This window comes from Ovis aries, chromosome 7 (genome assembly GCF_016772045.2).
Source record: "Ovis aries strain OAR_USU_Benz2616 breed Rambouillet chromosome 7, ARS-UI_Ramb_v3.0, whole genome shotgun sequence".
Taxonomy (NCBI): Eukaryota; Metazoa; Chordata; class Mammalia; order Artiodactyla; family Bovidae; genus Ovis; species Ovis aries.
The window spans coordinates 26,007,214-26,020,550 of NC_056060.1; the positions used below are offsets into that span (position 1 = coordinate 26,007,214).

Genomic DNA, 13,337 nt, shown 5'->3' on the forward strand with positions numbered 1-13,337 from the left:
GGAAGCATTACTATAAACAAAGCTAGTGGTGGTGATAGAATTCCAGCTGAGCTATTTCAAATTCTAAAAGATGATGATGTTAAAGTGCTGCACTCAATATGCCAGCCAGCTTGGAAAACTCAGTAGTGGACATAGGGCTGGAAAAGGTCAGTTTTCATTCCAATGCCAAGAAAGGCAATGCCAAACAATGTCCAAACTACCATACATTTGCACTCATATCACATGCTAGCAAAGTAATGTTCAAAATCTTTCAAGCTAGAGTTCAGCGTTATGTGAACTGAGATGCACAAGCTGAGTTTTAAAGAGACAGAGGAGCCAAAAATCAAATTGCCAATATTTCTTGGATCATGGCAAAATCAAGAGAGTTCCAGAAAAGCATCTACTTCTGCTTCATTGACCAAAGCCTTTGACTCTGGATCACAACAAACTGAAAAATTCTTAAAGAGATAGAGTACCAGCCACCTTACCTGTCTCCTGAGGAACCTGTATGAAGGTCAAGAAACAAGTTTTAGAACCAGACATGGAACAATGAACTGGTTCCAAATTGGGATAGGACTATATAGTCACCTTTTGGTCCCAAGTTGGGACAAGACTGTATATTGTCATCGTACTTATTTAACTTACATTCAGAATAAATCATGTGAAATACCAGGCTGAGTGAATCACAAGCTAGAATAAAGACTGCCAGGAGAAATATCAGCAACCTCAGATATACAGATGATACACTCTAATAACAGAAAGAGAAGAGGAAGTGAAAACCCTCTTGATGAGGGTGAAAGAGGAGAGTGAAAAAGCTGGCGTAAAACTCAACATTCAAAAGACTAAGATCATGGCATCCAGTCCCATCACTTCATGGCAAACAGAAGGGGAAAAGTGGAAGCAGTAACAGATTTTATATTTGGGGGCTCAAAAATCACTATGGACAGAGATTGCAGGCATGAAATTAAAAGATGCTTGCTTCTTGGAAGAAAAGCTATGACAAACATCAGTTCAGTTCAGCTCAGTTCAGCTCAGTTCAGTAGCACAGTCATGACTGACTCTTTGCTACCCCATGTATCACAGCATGCCAGGCCTCCCTGTCCATCACCAACTCCCAGAGTTCACTCAAACTCATGTGCATCGAGTCGGCAATGCCATCCAACCCTCTCAACCTCTGTCGTCCCCTTCTTCTCCTGCCCCCAATCCCTCCCAGCATCAGGGTCTTTTCCAATGAGTCAAACCTTCACATGAGGTGGCCAAAGTATTGGAGTTTCAGCCTCAGCATCAGTCCTTCCAATGAACACTCAAGACTGGTCTCCTTTAGGATGGACTGGTTGCATCTCCTTGCAGTCCAAGGAACATGCAAGAGTCTTCTCCAACACCACAGTTCAAAAGCATCAATTCTTTGGCACTCAGCTTTCTTCACAGTCCAACTCTCACGTCCATACATGATGACTGGAAAAACCATAGCCTTGACTAGACAGACCTTTGTTGGTAAAGTAATATCTCTGCTTTTTAATATGCCTTCTAGCTTGGTCATAACTTTCCTTCCAAGGAGTAAGCGTCTTATAATTTTATGGCTGCAATCACCATCTGCAGTGGTTTTGGAGCCCCCAAAAATAAAGTCTGATACTGTTTCCACTGTCTCCCCTTCTATTTCCCATGAAGTGATGGGACCGGATGCCATGATCTTCGTTTTCTGAATGTTGAGCTTTAAGCCAACTTTTTCACTCTCCTCTTTCACTTTCATCAAGAGGCTTTTTAGTTCCTCTTCACTTTCTGCCATGAGGGTGGTGTCATCTGCATATCTGAGGTGATTGATATTTCTCCCGGCAATCTTGATTTCAGCTTGTGCTTCTACCAACCCAGCCTTTCTCATGATGTACTCTGCATAGAAGTTAAATAAGCAGGGTGACAATATACAGCCTTGACGTACTCCTTTTCCTATTTGGAACCAGTCTGTTGTTCCATGTCCAGTTCTAACTGTTGTGTCTTGACCTTCATACATATTTCTCAGGAGACAGGTCATGTGGCCTGGTATTCCCATCTCTTTCAGAATTTTCCACAGTTTATTGCGATTCACACAGAAGATATTGAGAAGAGGTGTCAAGAATACAGAGAAGAACTGTACAAAAAAGATCTTCATGACCCAGATAATCATGATGGTGTGATCATTCACCTAGAGCCAGACATCCTGGACTGTGAAGTCAAGTGGGCCTTAGGAAGCATCACTATGAACAAAGTGATCCACACTATGCCACTTGACTTGGCATAGTCAATAAAGCAGAAATAGATGTTTTTCTGGAACTCTCTTACATTTTCCATGATCCAGCAGATGTTGGCAATTTGATCTTTGGTTGCTCTGCCTTTTCTAAAACCAGCTTGAACATCTGGAAGTTCATGGTTCACGTATTGCTTGCTGAAGCCTGGCTTGGAGAATTTTGAACATTACTAGCGTGTGAGATGAGTGCAATTGTGCAGTAGTTTGAACATTCTTTCACATAGCCTTTCTTTGAGATTGGAATGAAAACTGACCTTTCCAGTACTGTGGGCACTGCTGAATTTTCCAAATTTGCTGCCATATTGAGTACAGCACTTTCACAGCATCATCTTTCAGGATTTGAAACAGCTCAACTGGAATTCCTTCACCTCCACTAGCTTTGTTCATAGTGATGCTTCCTAAGGCCCACTTGACTTCGCATTCCAGGATGTCTGGCTCTAGGTGAATGATCACACCATCGTGATTATCTGGGTCATGAAGATCTTTTTTGTACAGTTCTTCTGTGTATTCTTGCCACCTCTTCTCAATATCTTCTGCTTCTGTTAGGTCCATACCACTTCTGTCCTTTATCGAGCCCATCTTTGCATGAAATGTTCCCTTGGTATCTCTACTTTTCTTGAAGAGATCTCTAGTCTTTCCCATTCTGTTGTTTTCCTCTATTTCTTTGCATTGACTGCAGAGGAAGGCTTTCTTATCTCTCCTTGCTATTCTTTGGAACTCTGCATTCACATGGGAATATCCTTCCTTTTCTCCTTCGCTTTTCACTTCTCTCCCTTTCACAGCTATTTGTAATGCCTCATCAGACAGCCATTTTGCTTTTTTACATTTCTTTTCTATGGGGATGGTCTTGGTCCCTGTCTCCTGTACAATGTCATGAACCACCATCCATAGCTCATCAGGTACTCTATCAGATCTAGTCCCTTAAATCTATCTCTCATTTCTACTATATAATCATAAGGGATGTGATTTAGGTCATAACTGAATGGTCTAGTGTTTTCCCTACTTTCTTCAATTATGTCTGAATTTGGCAACAAGGAGTTCATGATCTGAGCCACAGTCAGCACCTGATCTTGTTTTGGCTGACTGTATAGAGCTTCTCCATCTTTGGCTGCAAAGAACATAATCAATCTGATTTCAGTGTTGACCATCTGGTGATGTCCATGTGTAGAGTCTTCTCTTGTGTTGTTGGAAGAGGGTATTTGCTATGACCAGTGTGTTCTCTTGGCAAAACTTTGTTAGGCTTTGCCATTCTTCATTTTGTATTCCAAGGCCAAATTTGCCTGTTACTCCAGGTGTTTCTTGACTTCCTACTTTTGTGTTCCATGCCCCTATAATGAAAAGTACATATTTTTTGGTTGTTAGTTCTAAAAGGTCTTGTAGATATTCATAGAACCATTCAACATCAGCTTCTTCAGCATTACTGGTTGGGGCATAGGCTTAGATCACTGTGACAAACATAGGCAGTCTTTTAAAAAGTAGAGACCTCACTACCAACAAAGGTCCATCTAGTCAAAATTATGGTTTTTCCAGTAGGCATGTACAGATGTGTGAGTTGGTCATGAAGAAGGCTGAACACCAAAGAAATGATGTTTTTGAACTGTGGTGCTGGAGAAGGCACTTGAGTGTCCCTTGGACTGCAAGATCAAACCAGTCAATCCTAAAGAAAATCAACACTGAATATTCATTAAAACAACTTCTACTGAAGTTGACACTCCAGTACTTTCACCACCTGATATGAAGAGCTGATTCATTGGAAAAGACCATGAGGTTAGGAAAAAGTGAAGACAAAAGAAGGGGGCAATGGAGGATGAGATGATTAGGTAGTATTACCAACTCAGAAGACATGAATTTGAGTAGACATCGGGCAATAGTGGAGGGCAGTGGAGGCTGATGTGCTACAGGCCATGGGGATGCAGGCAGACATGACTTAGTTATTAAACAACAGCCTTGTAATCCACAGTGGATTAGTCCAGGATTCCCCCACAGACAAAAAAAAAAATCTGAAGATGCTCAAATTCCTTATACAAAGTCATATATTTGTATAAGGGATTTGCATACAATGTACACAAGTGTGGGAAGGCCTTCTGAGACAAGAAATGTTTCCTATGACACCACATCATCCACATGGGAGAGAAGCCCTTCAAGAGCATGGAATGTGGGAAAGCCTTTCACCGCAGGTCACAGCTCACAACGCACCAGCGGATCCACACCAGGGAGAAGCAAGTGTGGGAAGGGCTTCTGTGACAGCACCAGACGCATTCAACACTCCATCACCCATACTGGGGAGAAGCCCTATAAGGGCAGCGAGTATGAGAAGGCCTTCCAGCACAAGACAGGTTTCCTGTGACACCACATCATCCCCACGGGAGAGAAGCCCTTTGAGTGCATGGAGTATGGAAAGATCTTCCACCACAGGTCACAGCTCATGACACATCAGTGGATCCACACCAGGGAGAAGCAAGTGTGGGAACAGCTTCTGTGACAGCAGACCAGACTCATTCAACACTCCATCACCCATACTGGGGAGAGGCCCTACAAGTGCCTCAAGTGTGGGAAGGTCTTCTACACAAGCCATACCTCAACGAGCACCAGCAGATCCACAGAGGGGAGAAGCCCTATGTATGCACTGAGTGTGGAAAGGCCTTCATCTACTGCTCCACTTTTATCTTACATAAAAGGGCCCACACTGGAGAGAAACCCTATGAATGCAAAGACTGTGGAAAGGCCTTTAGCAATCAGTCAGGCCTCAGCTGGCTCTTCACCATCCACAGTGAAGAGAAGCCCTACAAGGGCAGAGCGTGTGGGAAAGCCTTCAACCACAAGTCATACCTCACCAGCCACCAGCAGATTCACAGTGGAGAGAAGCCCTACAAATGAATTGAGTGTGGGAAGGTCTTCTGGTGGAGCACAAGCCTCATTCAACACTCCATCATCCACACCTGAGAGAAGCCCTATGAGTGAAGTGAGTGTGGAAAGGCCTTCAGTCGCAGCTCATCCCTTACTGAGAATCAAAGGGTTCATAATGGGAGAAACCCTGTCAATGTGACAGATGTGGGATGACTCTGCACCCTTATGTAGTTCCACACTTAAGAGTTCAACCTCTAAGAACTCCTTCTGGGGACTTCTGCATGTAACCCCTGAGGAAAATCTGAGGTGGGAACAACTTACTCAGAATCTGATCATTCATATCCAAAAGAAATCCCCTCATTTTTCTTCCCTGTGAAAAAACCTATTGCAGGATATCAGTTTTCATCTAAAGAGTCATGTTAGAAATGGACTCAGCCTCGAAACTTATTCTATATCTGATAATTCACACAGAAGAGTGGTCCAATCTTTATTGTGCATATAGCAGAGGTTTCAGTCACATCTTCCTCCTCAGTTTACACTGCAAAATTATATCAGGGACATTTAAACAAAAAAGGGGGAGACATGGAAGAGAAAAGAGAGAAATACAAACACAGCTTTCATTTCCATGATAAGCCTATGGCATTTGTCATCCCTTAGTTTATCCGAGGTAAGAGGAGTGTTGTTGCAGAGATCAGAGGACCTCGTTCCTTTTATTTATCTTGTATATACATGCATTGCTGTCCATTGCCAGGAGAGTTAAACAGTTGAGAGTACATCTGAAAAGATTTACTGAAAGCCACCTTTGCTTCCTAGTAGCTCAGATGGTAAAGCATCCGCCTGCAATGCAGGAGACCAGAGTTCTGTCCCTGGGTCAGCAAGATCCTCTGGAGCAGGAAATGACAACTTACTCCAGTATTCTTGCTTGGAGAATTTCATGGACAGAGGAGACTGGCAGGCTACATTCCATGGGGTCACAAGAGTCAGACACAACTGAGCAACTGACACACACACTACACACATTCTTCCTTATACTTGAAATCTTCTAGACTATTTATAATATCTAATAGAATATAAATGCTATGTAAATATATGCCAGCATGTGGCAAATTAAAATTTTGCTTAATGGAACTTTCTGGAATTTTTTCTAATATTTTTTATCTGTAGTTGGTTGAACCCTCACATATGGAACTAGAGATATGGAGGGCCAGCTGTATGTACCACAATTTCTTTATCTACCCATCCATCAGTGGACACTTGTGTTGTTTCCATATCTTGACTATCGTGAAAACTTCTGCTATGCACATGATGGTGCAGATATCACTTTAATTAGTGTTTTTGTTTCTTCTGGTCTTGATTTATCATTGTATATAAAATCATATATGGATTATATGATAGTTTTAATTTTTAGGAACCTCTATAGAGGTTGCATTAATTTGCATTCCCACAGAACAGTACACATGGGTTCCCTTTTCTTCAAATTCATGTCATCACTTTTTTATTTCATATCTTTATGATAATAGCCATTCTGACAGATGTGAGGTGATACCATTGTGGTTTTGATTCACATTTCCTTAGTGATGGTTAACATCTTTTCATGTATCTATTGGACAACAATATGTCAGTTAATAGGCAAAAATCACTAAATGGGAATAAATCAGGAATTGTTATGAGAATATGCCCCATGCATAAAGCCTAAGCCTTGTCTCTTGAAAAAAAAATTGATAAATGAACCTCATTCTCTCCCAGTCAATGAACGAGAGTGTCAGGAAGAAGTGTGAACGACTTCTTACCCTTCCCCACCTCAGTAACTGTAAGTGAGTTTGTGGTTCCAAATTTTCTGTTCCAAATGGTACTTATTTCTTAGCCATCCAGCACGTTATCTCTCTCAATATAAAGGAGATATTCTTATATCTTCTTTTTTTTTTTCTTACTTCTCATCACCAAGTAACTGTTCTGATACTTTTTCTCTTGGGAAAATTAACATGACTTGTAGACATGGTTCCCAGGAGAAATCAATAAAATGCTGGTTACTAGGGATCTCAGAATATCAATGGTCCCCCAAACCTAGTGCTACTAATTAACTATAATCTCACCGGGAAAAAACTTATGTATTTCTGTTCTAGAGGTGATTACACTACAAAGCAGAAATCTAAATTATTGTGTTTCAACAAATGCATCCTAGAAAAGTTGTCATAAAAATTTACCTAAAACTGAACCATATCACAGCAATCTCATATTTCTCTAGCACTTTCTTTCTTTTCTCCAGTTCCGATTATTCCCAATCCTTTTGACACCATTCTTCACCAGATTATATTATGCCTGAAGAAGGGACCAATATTTATGATGGCTGTCCTTGGTGAGTTAGTATCTCAAAGTTCCTGTATCTCTCACCATCTTCTTCATCATCTTATATGATGAAGTCCCCACATTTCCCATTGTGGAGACTGAATAAGCCCATATCTTGCCCATTCCATTCCTGTCCATGCTTCAAACAGATTACACCATTTGAAGTGACTATTTGCCCTCATATGAATGGTTGGATTCAGTGAGTTCCCTCCATTTGGCATATCTGATAAACCTTTCAATGATATTAGTGATGAGTGGATCAAGAATTAAAGACAGAGTGATAAGAATGAACATAGCTGAATAGAACTTGTGTCCATTAGTTCTTTAAGTATTCTATAACCAGTGAACTAAGGTGGTTAAGGGTAGAAATTAAAAGAAAAAATAATGAATATGGTATATCAGTGAAGAACTGAGTTTTGAACAGCTTTCCTTATGTGTGTTTTCAGTCTTAAGATGGTTATAATTTCTCTTGGCTCCTTAGAAGAGAGGGAATTTTTAATCACTAAAGTCAGAATACCTACATTCTATCTGATTTTTTGCTTGAAAAAAAATATTTTGATAAGGTTTCCATGTTCTAAATGTTAAAGCCAAAATATCCAACAGAGATAGCAACCAAATCTTATGAGACTCTGCCTCTGGAGAAGTTCTGAGTTTTTTTAATGTTTTCTAAGAAAGCAAAACAAGACTTCCCTGGTGGCTCAGATGGAAGAAAGCAAAAGAAATAAATATTTTAAACTTGTTTGGATATACTCTTCCCTCTAAGCAAGAATTAACTATCAGTAATTCACTATTTCAGAATTAACTAGCTAAATGTTAGAACCAATTCCTGATAAGTTTTAAACAGATTAATCAGTACACCATAGTGTATGTAGAGTTATGAGAAAGTTTGATTTCACTATGCACTATGCTTGTTTATCTTTTCTTTTTAGCCATATTTCTTCACTCAACCTTATCTTTTTTGGAAAATATAAGGGACTATTGGAAAGAATAAAATTCAATTGATGAACAAAAGTGGGAGAGTTTCCTACTGTTTTCAGTGTATGACTTATCTATTCCAAATAATGAACAAACCAGGATTCTATAGAATGTCACATATATTAACGTTTCTCTAGAGAAGGAAGCATGTACATATCTGGTCCAAATCTGACATAGAACATCCAGAGTTTTCTTCATGTACTTCCAGTAATTGTCATTCACCAACCAAGAAATGGTGGTTTGACCAAGGCTAATAAAACTATTAAACTAGTGCCAAAAATCATACTGCTACTCTAACCACCACATATATGCATACTTCACTACCTCCATAAATCTCTGTGTTATTCTTTTTCATTTTCTTGCCCCTCTTTCTCCCCTCTTGCTCTCCTTTCATTTTCTTTTCATTTTTTATCACAAACATGTGGTCAGTTTAGAAAAATATAAAATATAGATATTCAAATTTTTAATATTAAAATTACCTGAAGTGTCATTATCAAAGTTATCTTCTTGAGATGTTATTGTATACATAAACATATTTTTGTAATGTATAATATTAATAGCACATCACATAAGACACTCATTTGTAATCATTTTTTGTCAACAATTTAGTGGGCATGACAAAAAAATAATTGTACATCATTTATAATGGCCATATTCATTTTGGTACCAATCTTATCAATTTCCTGTTTCTGTACGCATTTTCATAGCTTCAGTTCAGTTCAGTTGCTCAGTCATGTCCAGCTCTTTGTGACCCCATGGACCGCAGCACTCCAGGCCTCCCTGTCCATCACCAACTCCTGGAATTTACTCAAGCTCATGTCCATTGAGTCAGTGATGCCATACAACCATCTCATCTTCTGTTGCTCCCATCTCCTCCTGCCTTCAATCTTTCCCAGCATCAGGGTCTTTTCTAATGAGTCATGTCTTCATATCAGGTGGCCAAAGTATTGGAGTTTCAGTTTCAGCATCAGTCCTTCCAATGAATATTTAGGACTGATTTCCTTTAGGATGGACTGGTTGGATCTCTTTGTAGTCCAAGGGACTCTCAACAGTCTTCTCCAACACCACAGTTCAAAGGCATCAATTCTTCGGCTCTCAGCTTCCTTATAGTCCAACTCTTATATCCATACATGACTACTGGGAAAACCATAGCTTTGACTAGATGGACCTTTGTTGGCAAAGTAATATCTCTGCTTTTTAATATGCTGTCTAGGTTGGTCATAACTTTTCTTTCAAGGAACAAGTGTCTTTTAATTTCATGGCTGCAGTCACCATCTTCAGTGATTTTGGAGCAAAAAAAAAATTAATCTGTCACTGTTTCCCCTGTTTCATAGCTTATCTCCCTTAATATACTTATATTTTGTCTCTTCATATTGGATAATGAATGGATTTAAATATGTGTTATACATGATGTCATCAATGTTTACATTTATTTGTAGTGATAATAGACTTTCTATTAAAAAGTTGTTGGTAGCAGTTTCATTCACCTTCAGATAGCATTTTAGCAGAACTAAGCTTCAAATACTTGAAAGACAAGCCGTTGTGACCTTCATGGTCTGCAGCTTTTCTCATTTTCTTAGTGTATCATGACTAAATATTTTGTTTCAGTGAAGACATCATTGTTTCTTAGTTTCACATTTGAATTGCCAATCACTACCGTCTGATGCACCAGGGAAGACCAATCCTATAGCACAGTTCTCAAAGCACAGAATCTCTCTCAAGCTTAGCAAAGTACTCAAAAGCTCTCTTTTGGGGTTTTTAGACACTCCTTCTTTGGAGTTTCCTTTGATTTTAACTGTATCTTAATTCTCCATGTGTTGTAAATGATTAGATAAGTAAACCTTTTCATTTTATGCTACCACTTCAGTTCAACATTCATGCCCTCATTGGTTGGAAACTATTCTATGTACGATTAATGCTTTTGTGGACAAATGTGATTAAGAGTTTGAACACTTCAGACATGCTGATTATTCATGACATGGAAGATGTTATGCTAAAATATATATGAACAAGACTAAAGAAGCCAGAACTGGGTTTTACTGGTCGGTTAGATGGTAAAGAATCTGCCTGCAATGCAGGAGACCTAGGTTCAATGCCTGGGTTAGGAAGATTCTCTGAATGAGGACATGACCACTCACTCCAGTGTTCTTGCCTGGAGAACCCCCATGGACAGAGGAGCCTGGCAGGCTACAGTCCATAAGGTCGCAAAGAGTTGGACACAACTCAGCAACTAAGCACAGCACAAGCTTGGTAAAGCAGCTCTCTGCTGGGAAAATATTACTCTTTATTCCTAATTCCTCCATTTTACCTGCCATATTCCCATGTGATTTCTTTCCTTGTCTTTATGGTCTAACTTTCATTATCTCTTTTCTCCTATTCAATTATCTTCCTTTAACCTGTCCCTCTCTGTATTTCTTCTCACTTCATATTTTGGCATTTACAACATGTTTTCCACATAATCATTGATGGATAAATAAGATATTAATCTTTGGTACCCATATTTCTCAATTCCTTCTAATTTTCTACCTTCAGAATACTTTAGCTTCTTCTCTGATTGAGTCAATGGATGGAGTAAATGACTCTGTGTATCTAAATTTGTACTAATTAGACTTTCAGATTCATGGAAAATGCATCTTTTTCTTTTTTGGTTCTTCTTCGTGTTCTTCTGCTGCTGCTGCTGCTAAGTCGCTTCAGTCGTGTCCGACTCTATGCGACCCCATAGACGGCAGCCGGCCAGGCTCCCCCGGCCCTGGGATTCTCCAGGCAAGAACACTGGAGTGGGTTGCTATTTCCTTCTCCAATGCATGAAAGTGAAAAGTGAAAGTGAAGTCTCTCAGTCGTGTTCAACTTTAAGTGACCCCATGGACTGCAGCCCACCAGGCTCCTCCATCCATGGGATTTGCCAGGCAAGAGTACTGGAGTGGGGTGCCATTGCCTTCTCCTCTTCATGTTCTACATGGGAATTATCCTGGGAAACCTCTTCATTGTGTTCACAGTAATTATTGACTCTCATTTACACTCCCCCATGTACTTCCTGTGGCCAATCTCTCCCTACTTGATCTAGGTCTTTCCTCTACCACGATGCCCAAAATGATCTCTGATCTTTACACTAACTGCAACATCATTTCTTTTCCAAAATGTATGACGCAGATATTTTTCATTCATGTCACGTGTGGAGTGAGATGTTGCTGCTCATAGCCATGGCACTTGACGGGTATACTGCAATCTGTAAGCCTCTCCACTACCTGACAGTTATGAGCTCCAAAATGTGTCTTTCCTTTGTAGTGGTTGCCTGGATAGTGGGGATAATCCATGCTGTATCTCAGTTTGTTTTTGTCACAAATTTACCTTTTTGTTGTCCCAATAAAGTAGACAGTTTTTACTGTGACTTTCCTTGGGTCATGAAACTTGCTTGTGTAGACAATTACAAGCTAGAGTTTGTAATTATTGCTAATAGTGGGTTTATTTCCATGGCTGCCTTCTTCTCTTTAATTATATCCTACATTTTCATTTTGGTCACTGTCTGGAAACATTCTTCAGGAGACTTATCTAAAGCATTTTTCACACTGTCAGCTCACATCACTGTAGTAATTTTGTGTTTTATGCCATGTATGTTTCTCTGTGTGCGGCCTTTCCCTACAACATCACTAGATAAGTATTTGTTAATGCTGCCTTTGCCATCACCTCTGTCTTGAATCCTGCCATTTATACACTGAGAAACAAAGACATGAGAGTTGCCATGAGGAGACTGGGCAAACGGACTGTAGGTTCCAATAGGATCTTATAATGAATGGAGCAGATCTAGAGTACACGATGCTTCAAGCTCACCAAAAACAGAGTCATGTGACTATCATCATTACTATGGTTGAGAATTGCTATTTTGAATGATAGTTCAACAAAGATGCACCTGTAGAAATTGATTGTCAAGTTAGAGTTGGCTTTATTTTGACAATCACAAGGAATAAATTGACTTCCTCTACCTTCTTAGAGAAAAGAGATGAGAAAAGAAAACTAAGCTGACCTCCACTTATATGCTTAACATTCAAATACCATCTTCTGGTGCTATTTCCTAGGACTTGCTGGGTGTAATTACTGTCAATTATAAATAAATATCTAAAAAATTGACAAATATATCTCATAGTAAGCTAATAGACTAAGGATCTAAAAGGTAGGTTTGGGTAAATTATAAATAAAGTATATACTTCTAATTTTCTATTTTAATTTTATTTTAATTTACAGTAAGAATAAAATCAACTGTTATCACTTATGTTTAGCCCTGAATTCAAAACTTGACCATACCCTGAGCTTTTTTCTGTTTAGGATACCATTTCAATTTTCTGTTTAGATTTCAGTGATTGCATGTACAGAATTTCTTTAACACTATAAATATTTTAGATGAATTTATTTTTTTCTAAACCAATAGAGTTTATTACTGTATTTTTTTACTTTATTTTACTATTTTATTTTATTTTTTTTTAATTTTAGTTTTTTTATTTTTAAATTTTAAAATCTTTAATTCTTACATGCATTCCCAAACATGAACCCCCCCTCCCACCTCCCTCCCCATAACAACTTTCTGGGTCATCCCCATGCACCAGCCCCAAGCATGCTGCATCCTGCGTCAGACATAGACTGGCGATTCAATTCACATGATAGTATACATGTTAGAATGTCATTCTCCCAAATCATCCCACCCTCTCCCTCTCCCTCTGAGTCCAAAAAGTCCGTTATACACATCTGTGTCTCTTTCCCTGTCTTGCATACAGGGTAGTCATTTTACTATTTTAGATGAATTTAGACCAAATATTTTTGCACTTTTTTTCAGCTTCTCTGTTATCCTGAATATGAAGAACTTCTAACACTCAACCAGCTCAGTTTATTCTTTTAAAAAGATGTATAATTAATGGCT

The 13,337-nt window shown here is 39.1% G+C and overlaps 1 protein-coding gene and 1 pseudogene across 1 annotated transcript; both read left to right on the plus strand.

Annotated features, from left to right (window-relative positions):
* Positions 1–4,319: 4,319 nt before the first annotated feature.
* On the plus strand, positions 4,320–5,137 carry LOC114115836 (zinc finger protein 543-like). Its single transcript, XM_027972237.1, has 2 exons — positions 4,320–4,577; positions 4,676–5,137. Exons 1-2 carry the CDS (start codon positions 4,320–4,322, stop codon positions 5,135–5,137), a joined length of 720 nt encoding a protein of 239 aa, XP_027828038.1.
* A 5,853-nt stretch (positions 5,138–10,990) lies between these two features.
* Positions 10,991–12,215, plus strand: LOC101107606 (olfactory receptor 4F21-like; annotated as a pseudogene).
* The last annotated feature ends 1,122 nt before the right edge of the window (positions 12,216–13,337 follow it).

Coding starts and splice junctions, on each gene's coding strand:
- LOC114115836 (XM_027972237.1), top strand. CDS start 4,320: ATGTACACAAGTGTGGGAAGGCCTTCTGAGACAAGAAATGTTTCCTAT. Junction 4,578..4,675: donor AGGGCAGCGAGTATGAGAAG/GCCTTCCAGCAC, acceptor CTTCCACCACAG/GTCACAGCTCATGACACATC.